This window comes from Myripristis murdjan, chromosome 10 (assembly GCF_902150065.1).
Source record: "Myripristis murdjan chromosome 10, fMyrMur1.1, whole genome shotgun sequence".
In the NCBI taxonomy this organism is placed as follows: domain Eukaryota; kingdom Metazoa; phylum Chordata; class Actinopteri; order Holocentriformes; family Holocentridae; genus Myripristis; species Myripristis murdjan.
Window position 1 is genome coordinate 2,187,667 of NC_043989.1, and position 22,120 is coordinate 2,209,786.

Genomic DNA, 22,120 nt, shown 5'->3' on the forward strand with positions numbered 1-22,120 from the left:
ACTCCTGCCTCCTGTCTCCTGCCTCCTAACTCCTGCCTCCTAACTCCTGCCTCCTGCCTCCTAACTCCTACCTCCTGCTTCATAACTCCTAACTCCTGCCTCCTAACTCCTAACTCCTGCCCCCTGTCTCCTGCCTCCTAACTCATGCCCCCTGCCCCCTGCCTCCTGTCCTCTTGGCGGTGGCGGCGTGCAGCTCCCACCTGTCCTCCGAGGCTGCACAGGGCCGTGTGGACGCAGGCGACGGGGAGGCCGACCCTGCAGCCGCTCGGGTCCAGCAGGTCCAGCAGCGCCGGCTCAGCACCATCTGCAGCACAGAGAGAACGCTGCAGTCAGCACACACACACACACACACACACACACACACACACACACACACACACACACACTCTCCAGGCTTTCAGAACGACTTCCCTCAAACAGTCAGTCCATGTTCTCCTTGTTTGGGAAAACGCAGGGCAGCGTCTAAACTCCAGCGTCTGCCAAGCGTTTCCCTCCTGACTTTTTTCAGCTTTTTTTTTTCTGACTAATTGTGGAGAACATCAAGTCTCTCCTGTAGTGGAATTAATATTTTACTATTACTATGCCTACTCTTATTGTGAAAGCCCACAGTGCTTTTCAAGATGTTCACATTCCCTGAGCAAAACAAGAAAAGTACTTCAGCTCAGGTTATGTAAAATATTCCATGATTATTTTTATCAGGGATGGTGATTATTGGATTTTTTGCTGAACTCCGACATGTCAGTATTCATTTTAAAAGCTTTATCGGTCCATACCGATGACGTGCCGATATCATCGAGCATCTCTAACGTGAATCGTAATAATCTGAGAAAAAAAAACTCCAAGATTAAAGTTGATGACCTCATCGAATTCTACTTTGCAGCGGGATCCAGTCAGAAGGAAATCCTGCTGGTTTGAGTCCAGAATCTCCTCCTCAGCCTCTGGACTCTGAAGAGACGCTGCTGTGACTCGGGCCGATTCAGGAGAAAACTACACAACTTTTTGAGTTTCTTCTCTTTAATTTCTCTTTAACTTTAATCTCAGAGAATTTCTCTGGACACAAAATTCTGGCTTTATAATCTCAGAAATGTTGAGCGTTTTTCTCTTGAATTTGAGAATTTTTCCGTGTAAATTTGCCACTTAAGTCCCAGAGAATATCTGAGTTTTTTCTTGTAAATTTACGCCTTTAATCTCTGAATTTCTTGGAATTTTACTCCCCAAATCCCCCTTTGGTCCATAACATTTTCATTCCTTACAATGAAACCCTAATATACTGTGATAATAAAAAATAAAAAATAAGCCTAAAATGAGCAGAAAGGCGACTGACCCCAGAGGAGTTTCCGTGTCTGTCCGTCCTCCAGCTGCACGGCCAGCGTGCCGCTCCGAGCGCCGTGAACCAGACCGACCACGACACCGGGCAGCTCCAGCTCCGAGCTGCCGACACACACACACACACACACACACACACACACACACACTGAGGTCAGCCTTCCAACATGGCCAAACTATTACTACTATTACAATTATTATTTTAACGTAAAAATAAGAGATATGGAGTCCAAATCAAACTGTACCAAAGCATCATGACTGAAAAACTGTGTGTGTGTGTGTGTGTGTGTGTGTGTGTGTGTGTGAGTGTGTGTGCGTGTGTGTGTGTGAGTGTGTGTGTGTGTATGTGTGCATGTGTGTGAGTGCTGACCTGACGCAGAGTGTGTGTGTGCTGCCGTCGGGCCTCAGCAGCAGCAGGCTGGAGGAGCTCGGCTGCAGGCCGGAGCTCACGGCCACAAACAGATCGTCCTGCAGCCACAGGAGCTGCCGCAGAACCAGAGGAACGTCCTGCTGCACGGAGACCCTGAGGAACAGGAGGGGAACAGGAGGGGAACATGAGAGGAACAGGAGGGGAACGTGAGGGGAACATGAGGGGAACATGAGGGGAACGTGAGAGGAACGTGATAGGAATGTGAGGGGAACATGAGGGGAACATGAGGGGAACGTGAGGGGAACGTGAGGGGAACATGGAGGCACAGGGAGGAACATGAGGGGAACGTGAGGGGAACGTGAGGGGAACATGAGGGGAACATGAGGGGAACGTGAGGGGAACGTGAGGGGAACGTGAGGGGAACATGAAGGGAACGTGAGGGGAACATGGAGGCACAGGGAGGAACATGAGGGGAACGTGAGGGGAATGTGAGGGGAACATGGAGGCACAGGGAGGAACATGAGGGGAATGTGAGGGGAACGTGAGGGGAACATGGAGGCACAGGGAGGAACATGAGGGGAATTTTAGGAGAACGTGAGGGGAAAGGTAGGAAAATGAGGAGAAGAGCGAAGGACATAAAGGAACATGAGGAAGAAACATGAAGGAACACAAGGAAAATGAAGGAACATGAAGGAAAATTAAAAAAACATGAAGAACATGAAGGAACATGAGAAATAGGAGGAAAATCAAAGAACATGAAGAACATTAGGGAAATGACAGAACATGAAGAAAATGAAAAACATGAGGAACATAAAGGAATATGAGGAAAATTAAGGAATATGATGAACATGAGGAACGGGGAGGAACATGACGGAACATGATGATGAACATGAAGCTGTAACCCTGCGTGAGTCTGTGTGTGTGTGTGTGTGTGTGTGTGTGTGTGTGTGTGTGTGTGTGTGTGTGTGTGTGAGTGTGTGTGTGTGAGTGAGTGTCAGTCAGCCTGCTGGTACCTGTACGTTCTCTGCAGAACCAGAGGAGGAGACACCGTCCTGAACCCTGCTGCTGTCTGATCAGCTGGAGCTGCTGGAGCTGAGAGGACGGAGAACGTGAGGAGATCAGCAGAACACACAGACCAAACCACAAACACACGTTCCCACGCCATTTAATCTCATGTCAAAATGCTGTTTTTCCTCAGTCCAACTAAATTCTGAGAAAAAAACTCAGAATTTTCTAGATTAAAGAGGTAAATTAATTAGGAAAACAACTCTGAGATTACAAAGTCACAAATTTATGAGAAAAACTCTGCAAATGAAAGTCATAAATTTGTTAGAAAAAAAATTGGGACTTTGTTCTTTCTCTGAGCTCACCTGGGACGAAGACAGCGACCTGTCCGTCGGCGGTGAGCGCTGCGAGCTGATTGGTCCTCTGCGGCTGGCACAGGAAGCTCACCTGGTTGACCGGGGAGGTGAGCTGAAGCTCAAACGAACACATGGGAGGAGGAACCACGGCCTGCCTGAAGGTCGTCACCAGGACCTTATCTGGACACAGACGGACCAAACACAGCTTTATTAAAATCACACCTGGACCTGCAGATATGACTTCATACAGGCCAGGTACGGCTTCACGTTTTCACCTTGTTCACCACCACAGTGGATCTGAAATGGAGAAATCAAGACGTGACTGAAGTGCAGACTTTCAGCTTTATTTTGCACGACTCCTTTTTATTGACTTCTCCTCAGCTTTTAATTGCCCACAGCATGGACCCTGCTTTAATATGATGGCTGGTTGACTTTTTAACAGAGAAACCTTATCAGATGCCCTTTTATCTTCCACTGGCTCCCCTCAAGGATGTGTCCTCTCACCACTTCTCTTTGTCTTATACACAAATGAGTGCCAGAGTCAGTATGAGAACAGACACATTATTAAGTTTGCGGATGACTCGGTCGTTCTGTCTCTGCTCAGTGATGAGCAGACACGACACTGAACACGGTCCGGTGGTTGATGTTTTCAGCGACTGGTGCAAACACTCCTTCTTGGACATTAACATTGGAAAAACTAAAGAGATGTTAACTGATTTCAGGAAGAGGCCTCCATCTATTCCCCCTGTTCTTATTCATGATCAGGCTGTGGAAGCTGTACAGCAGTACAAATATCTGGGGACAATACTGGACAGCAAACTGACTTTTGATTCCCACATCGATGCTGTCTGTGGAAAGGCCCACCATGTATTTTTATCGGAAGCTCAGAAGTTTTAATGTTGACAAGTCTTTTATGAGAATGTTTTACTCCTGTTTTATTGAGTCTGTTTGAACCTTTGCTTTTATATGTTGGTTTGGGTCACTTTTTCTGAAGAAGAGGAAAAGACTGACACATATTGTTAGGATGTGTAGTGAGATCGCTGGCACGCACCTTGATGATCTCTCCCTGTTATTCAGGGTCAGAGCCACTAAGAAGGCCCAGTCAGTCCTGGCTGATCCCAGTCACGCCCTGTGCGGGGAGTACAAGCTGCTACCTTCGGGTCACAGATACACTACTCACAAAAAGTTAGGGATATTTGGCTTTTGGGTGAAATTTATGGAAAATGTAAAAAGTTCACGCTACAGTGATATTATATCATGAAAGTAGGGCATTTAAGTAGAAGCATGCACTGGTGATTTCCTCATCTCAAACAATTTATTGAAACAAAAGCCAACAACAGTGGTGGATATACCACAACAAAAAATGTCAGTGTCAATAACTTGTCATGTGCCCTTGAGCATCAATTACAGCTTGACAGCGACGTCTCATGCTGTTCACAAGTCGACTTATTGTCTGCTGAGGCATGGCATCCCACTCTTCTTGAAGGGCGGCCCTCAGGACATTGAGGTTCTGGGGTACAGAGCTCCGAGCCTCTACACGGCCACTCAGCTGATCCCATAGGTTTTCTATGGGATTCAGGTCTGGAGAAAGTGCAGGCCACTCCATTTGAGGTACCCCAGTCTCCAGCAGCCGTTCCCTAATGATACGACCTCGATGAGCTGGAGCATCAAACACCTGATGTGAATTTTGCCGTTAAACTCCTTGTTAGAGAACAGCAACTTGTGCAAAAAGTACTGAAACACTGAACAGTTGGACATGTGCATTCAAAAGTTTACAGAAGGTCACATTAAGTTCACCTGTAAAGGTTAGAATGCATTTTAGGTTCATCCTGAAATTTCACCCGAAAGCCGAATATCCCTAACTTTTTGTGAGTAGTGTATGTCCTGCCCAGATGCAGGACAAATAGACTTAAAAATTCATTTGTCCCGGCCTCCATAGGCTTACTGAACAGCTTCCTGTAACCCTTGTTGTGTTTTTTTTTCTGTGTGTGACTGGGCAGTTGTGTTATACTGTATTTCTTTGTTTTTACTGCTGTCTGTGAAACAAATTGCCCCTTGGGGACAATAAAGTTTACCTTGACCTTGACCTTGACGGTCTTAAAACCCATTTTTACTCATTGGCTTTTAACCCAGCATGAGACGTCGCTCTGTTTCATTTGTTCTATTGTTTATATTCCTTCTTACTGTTTTATTACTTTTACTGTTTTGTTGTTTTATGATCATTTATGCACATTGATTTTAAATTCCAGCATCAGACCTGGCTCTGTTTTAATTTGTTTGATTGTTTTTATTCTTTCTACTTTTCTTTCTGTTTTTGCTGTTTTATTTTCATTTTTTGTACAGCACTTTGTTTCAGCTGTGGTTGTTTTTAAAGTGCTATATAAATAAAGCTGAGTTGAGTTGAGTTGACCTTTAATTTAAGGGGTTGAACAAAAATATGGCACTAACCGTTTAGGAGACACAGTGAGTTTTATACACTGTCACCTCATTTTGACAGGCTCAGACGTGACTGGACAAACTAATCATAACTGTAGTTAAAGGATTATATTCAGTATTTGGAGGAGAATCCTTTGTGGTCTGTGACTGCCTGAGGTTTGGTCTTCAGCAGGTGAAGCAGCTCAGGTCGTCCTCTCTAAGCAGAGAGTGTAGTCCTACATCCTGCTGCCTGTCCTGTGCACCTGCCCTTGTCTGATTGGCCCTCACCTCCGTCGATCACGGCCACGCCGGCGTTGTCGTCGGCGTCGGGCCCCGCGCTGCGCTCCGTGCTCCAGCTCCAGTCGTAGGTGACGGCGGTCCAGCCGGCGGTGACCACGTGTAGCCGCAGGGCGTGCTCCGGGTCCCAGGTGACGCAGGCCGGGGCCCGCTGGGGGTCCGAGCCGAAGTCCAGACTCTGCTTCAGGTACCAGTGGTAGTTCCCCACCGTCCACAGCTGGACTGAGGACAGACAGACAGCAGGGACAAGACAGGGGACGGAAGCAGGTAATGACTTTTCAGTGTCAAATTAACCTTTTTTAATACACTGGTTTATCATTTAGTGTATAAAAAAATCATACAGGGATAAAAAAAAAAAAAAAAAAAAAATCTGCCTCCTGTTCCTGCGCTCCACACACCTGGAATTTACTCCAACAAAATTTTAAGCTGACCAAATAAATCCTGATGAGACAACTCCAGCATCTAAATGCTAATATTATTGATTCTAAATGTCATTGCCTTAATTTTTTTTTAATTAGGTATTTATATTATTTTATTTTTTCCCCTGATTTTTTATTATTATTTTTATTTATTAAAATTTTTGGATTAGAGCTCCACTAACAGTAAGACTGTTCTCCTTTCCTCCATTCATATCTTCATAAAATTAATATTCAGCATTTTTTTATGGCTGCTGGTCAGACTAAGGACTGAAAATAGTCGTGAGCTGCATTTCTATAATTTATTAATAAAAGGCGTGTCTCACTGTGTGTGTCGACTCGCTTTTCTTCGCCTGCAGCCGCTTCCAACCAGACGGCCAGAACGGTCGAGTCACTGTTCCACAGCAGCTCCTTCACCTGACACACACACACACACACACACAGCAGATTAAAACAGATCTAAATGCAACAGTTATCCTCCAAATTATTACTGTTATTATTAATGTCACTATGATAAAGTCCATCCATGAGGTTCCATCATTTACTTTAATTCTTTGCAGTCAGTCACTGAGGTATTCAGCTGTGTGTTGGGACAGGTGTGGGTGTGTGTGTGTGTGTGTGTGTGTGTGTGTGTGTGTGTGTGTGTGGTACCTTGGCCTGGTCGCGGCTGAAGGGCAGGGTGAAGTCTCCGTGCAGGAGGCCGTTCTTCTCCATGAACACCACACTGTGTTTGTTGGGCTGCTGCTGCGTGCTCGCTATCAGGCTGCCTGACGGCCTGACACACACACACACACACACACACACACACAAAACAGTGTTCACAAAACACAACATGTAACTGTGGGAAGTAAAGCAGGGAGGAGCTGGAGAAACAAACTCGAGCTCTGTAAACTTAAAATAAAAAAAAAAGAAGAAAATGCAGTTCAACGTGTAAAATTGTATTTTAAGGTCTGCCTGAAGGAAAAAGGGTTATTCTGTGAAACTATCATGTACCAACAGACTTGAGCTAAGGCAACTAATGCTAAAACTCAAAAAGATTAAGTCTTTTATTGAACAGCTGGCTGATAACAGGATATTAACATCTACTGTCGGGATGCAGTTAGCACGTATTTCCCACTGTTTATTAACTTTTTATTACTTGATCGATCATGCAGCCTAATAAAGCCAAAGCCTCATGGGTTTGAGGGGTGACCATGACATGTCCTCACTTCCAGCAGAGCGCCTGCTCCAGGCCGTTGACGGCCTCGCTGGTGGCCTGCAGCACACACTCCCGGCTCCACACCCGCACCTTCCTCGCCCCCGTCTGAGGACACACGGCGCTGACGGCGAACAGCTGACCATCTCCTCGCCACGTCACCCTCGGCCTGCGGTCGTCCCACGGCACGGCCGGCTGCACCTCCTGCCGGTCAACACACACACACACACACACACACACACACCCCGGAAAATAACATCAACAGCTTTTTAAAAAACAGTCTGTGTGTTTTTAACATCCAGTGGCTCAGTTTTCCTGCTCATGTGCCCCGGTCAGCCATGGCGTCCCCCAGGGATCCTTCCTGGGCCCACTGCTTTTCTGTCTGTACACGCTGCCTCGTGGTGACATCATCAGAAAGTAGAACATACCATGTCACTTTTATGACTTTTAAAGGAGCCAAGGGAAGTGGACTGACCAATCACAACTAAGACAAGACGACTTAGAAGAGGAGGCGGGGCCTAAAGAGATTTGGCAGCTGAGAAACCAGACAGAAGTGAAATGAAAAAGGAGAAACTAAGACTCTCTGCTCCACTCTTATTCAGATTCTGTTATCTTCTCTGTTTGCTGTGGTCATAAAATAATTTCCCCGTGCAGATTATCAGAGATTTGTCTCTTATCTTCAGAGTAAATATTAAATATTGGAGTCGTGTTGTTTCTGTGGTTGAAAACTGACCAGGGTCTTCCTCTGCGCCGCCTGTTTCCCCTCCGAGCCGTGGAACTGAGTCTCCTTCTTTCCCCAGCCGACTGTGATGAACTTCCCTGAAACACACACACACACACACACACACACACACACACACACACACACACACACACACACACACACACACACACACACACACACCGCAGCCCTTTATACCTCATACAAAATACATAATAAGAACACTGGCTGCTATAACATTACACTCAGATTGAGACCGGCCAATAGAGGCGTGTCTTCATTCAGTGCATTAGATTTGGCCTAACAGCAAACAAAACTTTTGGACTCCCAAATAAAAGTTTCAGATTTGCATTTTAATCAAATTTATTTTTCGTGCAATAAAACATTTTTTTGATTGCTGTATCAACAGCTTTGCTCTCAAATCTATTTTGAAAAGCAGATGTTTTCTGTCTGATCGTGTAATGGAGAAACAAAAAACAGTCCACACTAAATCTGATCTGAAACAAAAGCAAAGTGATTATTTCACTTTTTTGACCAGCAAAATACAATAATGACAAAATGACAACACAGATACAAAACAAAAACAAAACAAACAACCAAACAAAAGATTAAATTTGAAAAAATGCTGATTTTCCTTTTTAATCAGTGCATCTTCCAGGATTTAACAAACAAAGTTGTGCGTGTGTGTGTGTGTGTGTGTGTGTGTGTGTGTGTGTGATGTAGACATGTTGAGAGGGTTCACTCTCCGGTCGGTGTGTGTGACGGTGTAAACGTGTGCGTGTGTGTGTGTGTGTGTGATGCAGACATGTTGAGAGGGTTCACTCTCCGGTCGGTGTGTGTGACGGTGTAAACGTGTGTGTGTGTGTGTGTGTGTGTGTGTGTGTGTGTGAGATGTAGACATGTTGAGAGGGTTCACTCTCCGGTCGGTGTGTGTGACGGTGTAAACATGTGTGTGTGTGTGTGTGTGTGTCTGCTGAGTGGCTCATGATCACATTAGAACAGAGTGTGAAGTGTTTGGGCGAGTCAGAGGGTTCATCACACAGTCAGGTTTCTACGACAACGTTTCAGCGTTACCATGACAACGCCCTGGCAACAGTATCCGTGTTGTTCATGTCAGCGGGTTTCAAAGTCAGGGGCCCCTTCAGGGTCCCCAGCAAAACGAAGAAGAGTCTGATTTCACTGTAATTTAAATACTAATGAAAAACATCTGAAATTGATCCAGCATCAATGATCTGACTTTTAAATATATAATTAAAATTGATACAGTTTTCTTGTCATTTTTTTTTTGGCAATTTCAGGTAATTAATTTGCTAATTTTCGTCTGAATAATCACTGGATTGGGCGTTAGAAATTAACGTTCTGATTAACAGCGGATGGGTTGCACATGAGTGAAATAACATCATCAAAGAGGAAAATATTAAATACATTCTCTAACATGTGAACAGGTTTGAAATGTTTTCTAAGATGAACTCTGATCAGTTAATGTCTGGAGTAAAGCAGCCGTCCTCCTGATAAATCCTGAGCGCCAGCAGCTGTCTAAAAAAAAACATTTCAGAAGTGAAAGTTTCCTCTGACCTGTCGAGTAATAATCTAAAAAGCAGCACAGGGACCGGCAGACGTGGGGTTAAACGTAAACGCGGCTGTGGATTTCTAAATCGGACAAAATAATTCATTCAGGTGGGAGGAGGGTTCGCGCTGCGGTGCCCTGCGCTGGCACTGGCCCGGCCACAAAGACAAACCATGGCAGTGCATTTGTAAATCTGAAATGTTTTCCCATAATCATCCTGCGGCCCCCCGTGGGACCCCAACCCGCAGGTTGAGAAGCACTGCTGTACCTTCACCAAAGTCCTCCTGGTGGATCCCCACCTCGGTGATCGGCTCAAAGTCTTTGGTCATCATGATGATCGTCTCCTGACCTGAGGAGGAACAAATAACAGAGAATAATCCATAACAGAGTTCGACTGATTTCTAACAGATTTCTGTGTAGCTGATGATCTTTAACACATCAGAACTGATTTCTCTGTTCAATAATACAGAAACTCATCACCACATTTAAATTATGAACTAAATTACAAGAAAAAAACGAGGCGAGCAATTCAATAAACAAATAAAACATGGAGCTGAAGCAAACTGCAGTCTGTCTGTCTGTCAGGACAAACCTGCATCACTTCTAATAATTAATAAATGAACAAATCAGCAAAGTGCTGTATTGATCTGACTCTAATCAATAACCCTGAACACAGATATTGACGTGTGGCAGACTGACCTGTGGTGAGGATGACGAGCTCTTCATCAGGACTCCAGCTCATCGAGGTCAGACCGCTGTCCACACTGCCAACACACTCCAGCTGCACACACACACACACACACACACACACAGTATACGTCTGTCCTTCTGTCTGTTTCAGATACACAGATACATACATACTGGATTTTTGATTTTCATGAACCGTAATCCGAAATAATCAAAATTAGCACAACAAGCTTGAAATATTTCACTTTATGATTCACTTTTTGCTTTAAATTACCTGCATCCATGTATGTAAATATATCTATATCTCTATCTGTATATGTATGTATACATATTATGTACACACATTTTTTTAAGAAATGCACATATAAATGACCTCAGCTGCATGAAGTGTTCACTAGTGAGTCTGTTTTAGTGCAGGAAATATATGTTTCCTGCTGTTCTCTGGTTGGCTGTCGAGTCGTGAGGCTGACCTGGTCGGTGTTGAGGTTGCAGAGGATGACATCACCGCCGGCCGTCGCCACGCACACAGACTCCTGCTCCGCCAGATCCTGCAGGCCGACCACCGAGCCGCCGCCGTCGTCCGGCAGGAAGCCGTCCGCCGTCAGGGAGACCTCACGCAGCAGCTGCAGCCACGGGGGAGAGCAGCTCAGATAACACTGCTGTGTGTGTGTGTGTGTGTGTGTGTGTGTGTGTGTGTGTGGCCTCTGCCCAAGAAACACATAAACTATTATAAACTATTCACCTGCAATGTGTTTTGTGATGGAGACAAATGTCATAATAAGAGTCTCTCCCTTTTTCCCCTCTCTCCCTCTCTCCCTCTCTCTCTCTCTCTCTCTCTCTCTCCCTCTCCCTCTCCCTCTCTCTCCCTCTCCATCTCCCTCTCCCTCTCTCTCTCTCTCTCTCACCTGTCCGGTGCGGTGGTCGGTCTCTGTGATGGCGAGCGGCGAGGCGAGCAGCAGTGATCCGGTGTCGGTGTGGACGGCGAGGCCCTGCGGGGCCCCGGGCCCCTGCAGCTCCCAGCTCCTGCGGCTCCGCAGCTTCAGGTTCCTCATGTCGCCTCAGAGGAGAGTCGCTCCTGAACGCTGCCGAGGACCAGATGGATCAGAGCAACGGGACACAGAGGAGGGAGGAGCCACAACACGCCCTGTCTCACCTTCTGAGGTAAACGTTCAGCAGGGTGGGAAGCAGGGTTATTATTACGGTTAACTGAAACTAACAAAATAACAAAAACTAGGTGTGAAAAAACATCTCTGTTAACTGAAATATTAAAATACTGAACTGAAATATTCACTAACTGAAAATTAATAGAAAGAATGTCTTTAGTTTTCATTTCTATTTTTATTTTTAATTTCGATCCTTACAAATACCCCATATTGCAAAAAACTAAATAAACTAAACTAACTAATGAAACAAAAAAAAAAAAACTAATAAAACTAAGAATAAAAAAAAACTAGCAAACCTGCTTTAAAAATTAAAACTAAACCAAAATTGAAAACAAAACGTCAAAACTAAATAAAAAATAAAAACTCATGAAAAATGCAAAACTGCAACAACCTTGATGGGAATCATGAGAGGCCCCGTGACACAACATTATCACAAAAAATATTATCACCATATGACAGTATTGTGATTTAAACATTTTGCAATATGCTGAATATTGCGATTTATTTCCTTTTTCCACCGGTAAATTCTGTCCCAGATGAAAAACTGTCAGCATCTGTTTTATAATAAAATAAAGTTTTCTTTCTGTTCATCTCATATCAGCCACTTTTATCGCAGCACAATCTCTATCGTGTACCGGTATAATATCGCCACACAAAATATCGCGATACTGTGCTGTATACATGTTTTCCCACCACTAACACCTGGGCACAGTGGCTCCTTTGGTCATTTTTCATGTTTTTTCCGTGTAACACAAAGGCTTTTATTTTGTAAGAACACAGTGGAGTCACTGGGAGAGACCAGGGCTCACTTTATACTTTTAAACTCTTATTTAAAAAAAAAAAAAAAAAGTCATCCAGCTCTTCTGATGAGCCTCGATAATATTAATTGATCCAACACTCCTCCGTTATAACCCTATAAACTCTCATCACTGCAGCTCCCATGCTAACGAGTTAAAGGTTTTCGGCTTCTTCAGGCTCACATCTCTCTCTGTTCGCCGGGATTCAAGGCATTAACACCTGTCTCATGAACACCAGACGCGGGACACGTGAACAGGTGTTAAATTAGTCTTTTAAAAGGACACCGACACTGTGATTCTGTGTTTTTGTCGCTGCTACAGACGCTAACCTGCCGGGAGTCCTGCACGGTGTCCGATAATGGAACTGGAGGTGTTTAGCGTAGCTTTACATGAGCAAACAGACGTTCCGCTCGGCTAAAACTCTATGAAACAGGTTCGCTAAACAGAATAAAAGGTGAACGGAGTGAGTCCGTGTTGTAACTTACCGCTAACAAACAGTTTGACTCCGTGAATCAGTTTAAAGTCCAGCCTTCACTTCACTTCACTTCACTTCACTTCACATCACAACACAACAACACGCATGTGGCGCTGTCATGTTTCCGACCGTTCACCTCTGACGCAGGAGGAGACGTCACGACGCCGCCACGCTGTCTCCCTCTGGCGGCGCGGAGTAAAACTGCAGTATTAGAATAAAAAAAAAAAAAAAAAAAAAAAATCAAAATAAAATAAAATTACAACACATAAGATATTCCTCTCTAACGCTTTCACAGCACAGGTTGGCGAGTTTATCACTTCTGTATTTTTTATAAATGTAACATTGTAATATTCTTTATATATTCTTTAAATTAACATGTTTCTTTGTAAACCATTATGTTGAGCAAAGTCTATGCATCCGTTTATAATGAATAAGAGCTTCTTTGATGTGTTTCTCGGCTTTAGATAAAATTTTGAATGTAGGCTTCTTTCACTCAGCCGAGTCATTTTGCAAAACAGGCTACATTTATTTTTTTTTTTTTTTTTTTTTTTTTTTTTTTTTTGTAATCTGTAGAAATTATGACAGGGTCTCAGGGGGATAATCCCGAGCCGGCTGCTTTTATTTTGAAAGTTGTGCCGACAGTCTCACGTGTTGCTGTGTGTGTGTGTGTGTGTGTGTGTGTGTGTGTGTGTGTGTGTGTGTGTGAGTGTTGACGCCGCAGAAGAAGAAGAAAGGAATGCACATTACACAAGCGCCTGCTGGGAGAGGAAAGCAGGAAGAAAAGGAGAGAGAGAAGAGAGAGAGGAGAAATAAGCGGCCGGAGGATGGAGGGAGGCTCCCGCTGAGCGCTTTTATTGTTTATTTGTTTGTTTGTTTACTTCCAGTCTGGGGCAAAAACAGCTGGATCTGCTACATCTGTCAGTCAAGTCGGTTCAGTACCTGTGCACAAGGTGTGTTCGGGCCACGCCCCCTCAGGTAGGCTCTGCTCTCACACCAGCGTGTGTGTGTGTGTGTGTGTGTGTGTGTGTGTGTGTGTGTGTGTGTGTGTGTGTGTGTGTGTGTGTGTGTGAGGCGGTGGAGCTCCGTGTGTGAGCGCAGCAGAGGAAGCAGGACGGAGCTCAATCCGCCTCACAAAACTCTGGATTAACTTTTATTTTAATTTATTTGATTTGATTTGTGACGTCACTCCGCACGAGGAAGTGGAGAAATTGGTTTGTAAATTCAAGGGAAGAAGAAGAAGTGAAATTTCTTATGAATGGGAACGTGACGGAGGCGGTGAGTGTGTGATTTTTCCTTAAAGCAGATTACAGGAACAGTGGATTAAAAATCTGCCACACGGATTAACTCGTTATGACATAAAGTAACGCTGTAGGTGATTTGGCACTTTCTGTTCCCTCTGTACCAGATTGACTGGATTACACAATAATCCGCAGTAAAACTAAACGGAACTGTGATACTCCTGTGGTAAACTTTACTATATAAAAACCATAGAGGTCAGTGAAGGAGTTACAGGGGATTAAATATCATAAAATAAGTCTTAACGCCACTGATCACTATAGGGATATTATAGGAATATCTTAGGGATATTATAGCGAGGCTTACATGGACAACAGAAGCTCGCTTTGTATTTTTAAAGGGAGACTAAAGCGCTTTCTGTTCATTCTGTCTTTTATTTTGGTAGTATAGTAAACTTTACCATACATGGGGATAAAATATCATAAAATAAGAACTTGTAACGCCACTGTGGTGTATTACAGACACATTATATTAGTCACTACAGGGATATTATAGGAATATTATAGGAATATTACAGAGAGACTTAATGGAAAGCAGAATACTGGGCTGTCTTGTTGTCTTTAAAGGGAGACTGGAGACCTTTCTCCTTAGTCTGGCTTTTATTTTGGTAGTAAACTAGAGTAAAAAGCCACAGCTGTCAGTGAGGGAGTGAGTGACACTATAGGGGATAAAATATAGTAACATATCAAGTTTTAACGCCACAGGCACATTATACTAACACTATAGAGATGTTATGGGATATTATAGTGATGCTTAAATGGACAACAGAAACTGGCTTGGTATTTTTAAAGGGAGGCTAAAGACCTTTCTTTTCAATCTGGCTTTTATTTTGGAGTAATGTTACAACCATAGTTTCATCACAGTTTCAGTTTCATCAGTGGTTATCATATGTGTGTGTGTGTGTGTGTGTGTGTGTGTGTGTGTGTGTGTGTGTGTGTATATATGTATATATATATATATATATATATATATATATATATATATATATATATATATATACATATAGATATAGATATAGATATAGAGAGATATATAGAGATATTTTTGCTGATGTGTTATGTTTTGCAATTCTACAAATATTACAACTCGATATTACGACTTGCTTTCTGAATTATCCTCATATTTTCTGTTCTGCTTATTGCACAGAAACTCCCTTTTCTTGTCAGTATGGGAAAACCCTTACCATTCCACCAAATTGAGCAATTTTTGGGTTGATAGCACTTGTTACACAGATTAGGTGCAATACTTAACCATTTTATGACCTCTGGAGGATTAATTAAAATGATCAAAAATCCCCACAAAATTCCACATCAGGACACCACGACCACGAGGAACATCACAGAAAAATTCCTGCTTTGATACGGCATCAAAAACTTTTGACATTTAGAGATTTCTGTAAGACATCTGCAGGTCAGAGGTCAAGGGACCCTGCTGGAAACAGACATGACAGTTGTTCCTTTGCCAAAATTTAGCCAAACTGTGCATCGATATTTAGCCTCCTCACCGACAACCTCAACATCAGTGGATTATGTTGTGTTAGTTTCATATGACACCGGTATCTTCTCATTAAAACATTGGAAATAAAACCTAAAAGAATCACAGTGCAGAAGTGAATAGATGTTTTTCCCCACCCCTTATGGAAATCTTTCCTCTGTTGCAGGTTGCAGGTTTGATTCCCGCTGCAGTCGATGAGAATCCTGTCAAAACCTGTGGACTCGGACCGGCTCGCTCACTGTGAGTCTGCTCAACTGCATCAGACAAGAAATGAATAAAATGTAAAATATAATGTGGCGGGGGGGGGGGGGGGGGGGGGGGGGGGGGGGGGAGTCAACTTGACTTTAATCTCTGGAGATGAGGATGCTGACCTTCTTGGCTCCGTGTGAGGTCGAGTCAGAGCGATATGTGGAGCTCGGTGGCTTGAATTCATTTTAGGATCTTCACTGTCTGTCTCGTTGTACTGTTCACTGTCTAATAAAGTCACAGTGGCTGAAAAATAGCCATAAATGAAGCAATTAAAAAAAAAATCAGGCATCGGGTAATAAGTGTCATCTTCTGCAAACGTGATGGAGATTTTTTGGTGATTTCTCTTGCCCGTAAACTTGCAATGAAAAATGCCTCCTTTGCCCTAAAAAGCTGCAAACCCTCAAAATAATAACTGGCTTGGGTTTAAGAGGAGATTTTTTTTTTAGTGTCCCATAACAGTCTCAACCAGCGGCTCCCAAACGTTTAGGCTTGTGAGCCCAAAACACACAATTTCAGACTTTTTTTTCCAGGTGATTTGTTATCAGAGGAGGCTCAAACACTCACAAAGACCTCACAAAATGCAAAAAAAAAAAAAAAAAAAAAAAAAGAGAAAAGTAAGAAAACATAGGCATGATAATGAAGCCGATTTATTTCCATGAACCATCCTGGGTCTGTTTCAGAGGCGTTTTGGCTTGAAACAGCTCAGATTATAGAAGAAAATATCAGCTGTCAGCGGATTAACGTGCCATGTGTCAGTATCGGCCGTTAGAAATCGGGTGTGTCGGGTGAAGTTTGGTGTGAAGTGGGTTAATGAGCGCAGCAGGTCAGCAGCCGTGCTTGTCCCATTGTTAAACACTGGCCTCCTCACTTCCTGCATCGTGTTTCCAGCTGGTTAAATATAGTTTATTTCCTCCACTGACTCACTCCTCAGTTCTCTCTCTCTCTCTCTCTCTCTCTCTCTCTCTCTCTCTCTCTCTCTCTCTCTCTCTCTCTCTCTCACTCGTTCGTCATATACCTGGATATTTTTTTACACCCTCACACTGCCTCTGATTCACATTTTTGATAAATCATCACATTGACCGTGCTGTTCATTCATTTTTGTCATAGTTTGATGCATAGCCGCTTGTTTTTCTTCATGCTTTTCATTACTATATTCACAGTGTTACAATATACTGATTTATTTATATTTAAATATCCCCATTTTCTCTATTTGATGTCTATCTGATGCATTACAAGCACATTAATATTCCCATTAGAAGCACAAGTAAACTTTTCTTACATGATAATCATCAGAAAATTACATTCCCTTTAATATCATACCACCTATATCATATCACCTATAGGCTACAGGTATCCTGAGAAGTGTGTTCAACCCCCTAATTGTTTGTGCACATTCTGTCATGCTCCTATTATAATAATTATCCTGAACTCACAGTGTGTATAATGTACTTTATATACAGTTTGCCAAGATCAACTAAGGCGTTATTATATATAATGTCTTAGTTAATGCCTGTAATGCCTGATGATAACTGATGTGTCATGAGCTGTACTTTTATTTGCCGCTGAGAAGTCCCAGTTTCACTGCAGGGACCTTTAAATGTTTCATCTTATCTCATTTCTCTCAATCTCACCCGCCCTCTTTTCATGCTTTCTCTCTGTTTTTCTCTCTTTCAGAGCGATGGAGGGAGGGAGCCCAGGAGGAAATCCCAGCGCTGCCTCGTCTCGGTCATTTCCTGCCCAGGCTGAGGCGGAAGACGGCGCTGATTGGATCTCTGCACCGGCAGCCTCTGAAGAAACCGCTCCCGACACAAACAACGTGGGCCGGCCCACCCACGACTACCGCTGCCGCCGGGGGGAGGCGACCTCCTCCACCTCTGACAGCCGAGAGGAGCGAGCTCAGAGTCCCAGCGGCTTCAAGACGGAGGACAGTCAAGAAGAACCTCTGAGTAAAGACGACCAGGCTGCCGAGGAGCCGAAGACACCGGCTCAAACTGAGCACCAAACCCACCGAGGTCCACCTGCTGCAGATCAACAAAACCCAGAAGCTTCTTCTCCTGCAGAAGATCCGACTGCTTCCACTTCTGACAAACACCAAAACCAGCAGGAGCGAACACACTGCCTCTCCAGTTCCCAGGCACAGGAGCCTCCCACTGAATCTCTAACTAAAGAAAACCAGACCACAGACGTACCAGCTCAGCCCAGTACCACAGACCACCAAAGCCATCAGGATCCTCCTCCTACGGACCATCAAAGCCAGAAGGATCCTCCTCCTCCAGACCATCAAAGCCAGAAGGATCATCTTTCTGAGGACCAGCAGACGCAGAAGAATTCTCAACAACAAAACAAAAACATTCCTCCTTCGACAGAACAACAAAAACAAGTTTCTCTCTCTACAGACCAGAAAACGCACAAGGTGCCTCCTAATCCTAAAGACCAACAGATCAAGAAGGATCCTGTTCCTAAATCCCCAAAAACCCAAAAGGATCTCCATTCCACAGTCCAACAAAACCAAAAGGATCTTCTGTCTAAAGACCTGAGGACCCAAAAGGATCTACCTTCTACAGTCAGACAAAACCAAAAGGATCTTCTGTCCAAAGACTTAAAAACCCAAAAGGATCTTCCTTCTAAAGACCTGAGGATCCAAAAGGATCTTCCTTCTACAGTTCAACAAAACCAAAAGGATCCCTCTTTGACAAAACAACAAAAACAAAAGGTTCCTCCGTCTACAAGCCATCAGCCCCGGCAGGATCCTCCTCCTGCTCATCCTCAGACTCCAGAGCTCCGAGCTCCTCTGTCTTCACCAGCCAACCTCGGTCCAGCCGAACCCTCAGCCCTGGCTCCGCCGGTCACCATCGAGGCGTTCTGTGACCAGGTCCAGCCTCAGCCTCAGACTCCCTCCTCTTCCTCTGGGGTGCCCAAACTGTGCGGGTACCTCCAGAAGCAGGGCGGGCCTCTGAAAGCCTGGAAGCAGCGCTGGTTCACCTACGAGGAGAAGAAGAGCCAGCTGTTCTACTACCGAACGCCGCAGGATGTGACGCCGCTGGGCCGGGTGGAGCTCGGCAGCGCCACCTTCACGTACCCGCTGAAGGCCGAGAACGGCACCTTCCACATCCAGACGCCTGAACGCACCTTCATACTCAAGGTAAACAGTTGTGTGTGTGTGTGTGTGTGTGTGTATGTGTTCTTGACTGTCTTTCCATATCACAGTAGCTTCCAAACCACTCCTAACCAAGATATAAATCACTCTTGAAGTTGATTTAAGTGGATTGGAATGCAGATTTAAAGACTATAAGATAAGATAAGGGTCTTGGTTGCTTCCCGAGGGCAGTTTTATAAATTCTTGAAGAACAGGATGAACAGGATCAGACACAATTTGTGAATTTGTCTGGCTTTTTCTTTCATCTGCATTTTATGTTTTATACCTCCCAGTTGCCTCCCAGAGTCGGCCCTCACCACGTCCAAAAACTAAAACACTTTCAACGAGACGCCTGGAAACAGTCTCTAAAATGTCTTTACTTATATCGTATGAAGCCAATTTCCTGATTAGATTCAAGCGCTGCATTGCTTTTTTTAAACAAAAGATGTATTCACTGTTGGCCTTAAAGCCTCAAGTAGAAACTGTAAATGTGATTTCTGCAGCACTCTGAGTTTAACTTGTCTGATAAAGTATTTTCCAAGCCAGAGATCCTGTGAGTCACTTCAGCGCTATGTTTAATCCTCCATGCTGGCGTCCCCGAGCACCAAGATGATTACAGATTACCACAAATTACGTGCTTGTTTTATCCCTGTTATGGAGCACAGAGTGGTTTGCGGGCCTTTGCCAGTTGAGGACTGGGAGTCTGCAGGATTTCATAACAATCGAAAGTATTTCTGAGCTGCTTTTGTTTTCACTGAAAGCAGCAGCCACAAACCACTAACCTGTAACAAACGTCTCCTCAGACAGAAACCAAAAGCATCGTCTCCGCCCGGTTTTATTTGAGCAACACGCTAAAAAAAGTCGCAGTAATGAAAGCAGTGGGGTTTAGCGGTGAGGTTAGTTTGGTGTTGTCCTGATCCTGTCCTCAGGTGACCCTCATCCTGCAGGTTTTGCGGTGTAGCTCTGCTCCTTCACACGTCATCCTGCCCGTCCTGTTCAGGTAGATCTGTTTGTGCTGCTCAGCCAATCAGCATTCAGGCCCTAATTGGATCAGATGTGAAAGAGCAGAGCATGACAGAGAACAACACAAGTACAAAGGCGAGGGACGTCCTGGTGGCACGAAACATGCACCTGTTGTGGGATTTTTTTTTCCTGCTTGTCATTTTCCTGTTTCCCTGCTGCAAACTACATGAGAGTGCAAAACGACGTTTGGATGACTGCTCCTGTCTGCTGTCGGTTGCAGGCTGTTTCTCACGCCGTCAGCTCGTCCCGTAATGAGAAACAGGCTGCATGCTGCGTGAGGTCGATGATGAGCTTAGTGACGATTAAAACATCACAGCTGTTCTTGCAGCTACGCTTCGCCGACTCATTTCCGTTTACGTTTTAATTAAAGCGGCGGGTTTTAAAAACTAAAATTAGGTGTTAGAAAAACATTTTAGTTAACTGAAATAAAAATAAAAATGAAAAGTAACTGAAACGATATTGTGTGCTTACAGAAATAAATGAGCTAAAATTAAACTGCATACTGGTTGTTGTCACAGGCAGCATGAGGAGGCGTTGGTACGTCTCACACCCCCCATGTTAGAAGAAAAAAAACGAACTCAAATGAATATTGACACTAAGAAAAAGTTAACTCAAACTAAACATTTTCAAACAAGACTCAAGACTAAACTGAAACCTGTAAACCCACGCTGGAGACTAAAATGAAACTCAGCTGAATTGGGAAAGAAACTCACAAAAATTTGTGAAATAAAAAATAATGAAAAATTCAAAACTATAACTCCGGTGTCAAGTCACCTGTTTGTCTTGTCTTGTTAATAATGCAGCACCAAATTTATGGCCACTGTCGCAGGTGAATCATGTAAAGTCGTGTAAGTTTTTTGTCATAAATTTATGACTTTAATCTCAGAAATTCTGACTTTTTGTCTCTGAATGTTGCCCTCCAAAGGCTCCATAATTTTTTTCCGTATTATGGCCCTAATACGCCGTCGTAGCTTGTAACGAAAAGGTAAAAATAAAGATTTGTCCTCATGTCACTTAATCTCAGTTTGATTCTGCTTCTCATGATGCACGCTATGAATTCAACTCGTAAAGGTTTATGTCACTCAAATCGAGTGACAGGAGATGCGTGCAGCGCTGCATCCAGACGTGCAGCGCTGCATCCAGACGTGCAGTGCTGCAGTGTGAACGCAGCCTCAGTAGGTCGCCCAGCTGCAGACAGAGCCTCTGTGCGGCCTGGATTTAATCCCGTCAGTAAGAAGATCTGGACGCGGGCCGACTTCCTGCCGCAGCCGAGCCGTTACTGCCTCAATGCTCATTGTTCGATATTTCCAGAACAATCGCAGCGAGTCGCAGAGCGCTAAACCCTCAGAGCTTTTGATGTGACATTACAGCCCAAACACACTCAGTTATAACACACACACACACACACACACACACACACACACAGGAGCCGCAGGTCAAACCAGTGGCTGCGTTTCATTCATAATGTTCATTTTTAACCAGAGCAGATGTGTGGGAAACTCCTGGACTTTATTGTTCTTTACTGCAGCCCTGACTCTGTGTGTGTGTGTGTGTGTGTGTGTGTGTGCGCGCAACAAGTGGATCCGTATATGTCATCTAGTCTGCTTTATTGTGTTCTATTGTTCGCTCTGATCGACTTTACTTGATGCTTCTTTTGATCAAGTGACATTTTACGCAGTTTTCTATTCTGTTCTGTTCTGTTCTTTGCTCTGATTTGACATGGGCTGATCCAGAGATTTTAAGTTTTTTTCATGCATACAGACCCCAAGTTGACTTTCATTGAGCCATGAATCCAGATTTGGGCAGATTTTGCCAAAGAGACCCTGATATTTTTGTTTTTGTTAAAGGAATATTCTAACATTTTGGGCGAAATCCCCCTTTTCCCGACTTCCCCGGACTGAGACCAGATGTTGGACACCATGTTCACCTCTGTACGTCCAGTTGGTTCAGTTCCTATGGGTAGCATCTCCTGTTAGCTTAGCATAAAGACTGGAAGTCTGTGGGAGTTGTTAGCCTGGCCTCAAAGTGAAAAAATAAAGCCGATGATGAGATTAAAGCGTAATGTTAAAATAATTCCACACAGTTTTTTTGTCAGTGAGACTTAAATTAAACCGTTCCTCATTTGGCCGAGG

At 44.0% G+C, this 22,120-nt stretch overlaps 2 protein-coding genes across 6 annotated transcripts in view; one reads left to right on the forward strand and one right to left on the reverse strand.

The window, feature by feature from the left end:
* Positions 1 to 12,943, reverse strand: part of elp1 (elongator acetyltransferase complex subunit 1) — a 28,170-nt gene extending 15,227 nt beyond the window's left edge. Inside the window, exons 1-15 of one of the 4 annotated variants that reach the window (XM_030061364.1) lie at positions 12,801 to 12,943; positions 11,261 to 11,511; positions 10,826 to 10,978; positions 10,368 to 10,449; positions 9,937 to 10,017; positions 8,114 to 8,199; positions 7,394 to 7,584; positions 6,837 to 6,960; positions 6,512 to 6,602; positions 5,761 to 5,991; positions 3,067 to 3,237; positions 2,710 to 2,788; positions 1,697 to 1,849; positions 1,325 to 1,431; positions 201 to 304 (exon numbers count right to left, since the gene is read on the reverse strand). In XM_030061364.1, the coding sequence (XP_029917224.1) occupies positions 201 to 304; positions 1,325 to 1,431; positions 1,697 to 1,849; positions 2,710 to 2,788; positions 3,067 to 3,237; positions 5,761 to 5,991; positions 6,512 to 6,602; positions 6,837 to 6,960; positions 7,394 to 7,584; positions 8,114 to 8,199; positions 9,937 to 10,017; positions 10,368 to 10,449; positions 10,826 to 10,978; positions 11,261 to 11,407 (1,800 nt within the window). In that variant the 5' untranslated portion in view covers positions 11,408 to 11,511; positions 12,801 to 12,943. Of the gene's footprint in view, positions 1 to 200; positions 305 to 1,324; positions 1,432 to 1,696; positions 1,850 to 2,709; positions 2,789 to 3,066; positions 3,238 to 5,760; positions 5,992 to 6,511; positions 6,603 to 6,836; positions 6,961 to 7,393; positions 7,585 to 8,113; positions 8,200 to 9,936; positions 10,018 to 10,367; positions 10,450 to 10,825; positions 10,979 to 11,260; positions 11,523 to 12,800 lie in introns of all 4 variants that reach the window. The other 3 variants (XM_030061365.1, XM_030061366.1, XM_030061367.1) reach the window with 3 other exon arrangements.
* Positions 12,944 to 13,614: 671 nt separating this feature from the next.
* tbc1d2 (TBC1 domain family, member 2) overlaps positions 13,615 to 22,120 on the forward strand; it is a 40,917-nt gene continuing 32,411 nt past the window's right edge. Inside the window, exons 1-3 of one of the 2 annotated variants that reach the window (XM_030061363.1) lie at positions 13,615 to 13,765; positions 15,747 to 15,820; positions 17,504 to 18,971. In XM_030061363.1, coding sequence (XP_029917223.1) covers positions 17,508 to 18,971 — 1,464 coding nt within the window. In that variant the 5' untranslated portion in view covers positions 13,615 to 13,765; positions 15,747 to 15,820; positions 17,504 to 17,507. Of the gene's footprint in view, positions 13,766 to 13,896; positions 14,066 to 15,746; positions 15,821 to 17,503; positions 18,972 to 22,120 lie in introns of those variants that run through there. The other variant, XM_030061362.1, reaches the window with a different exon arrangement.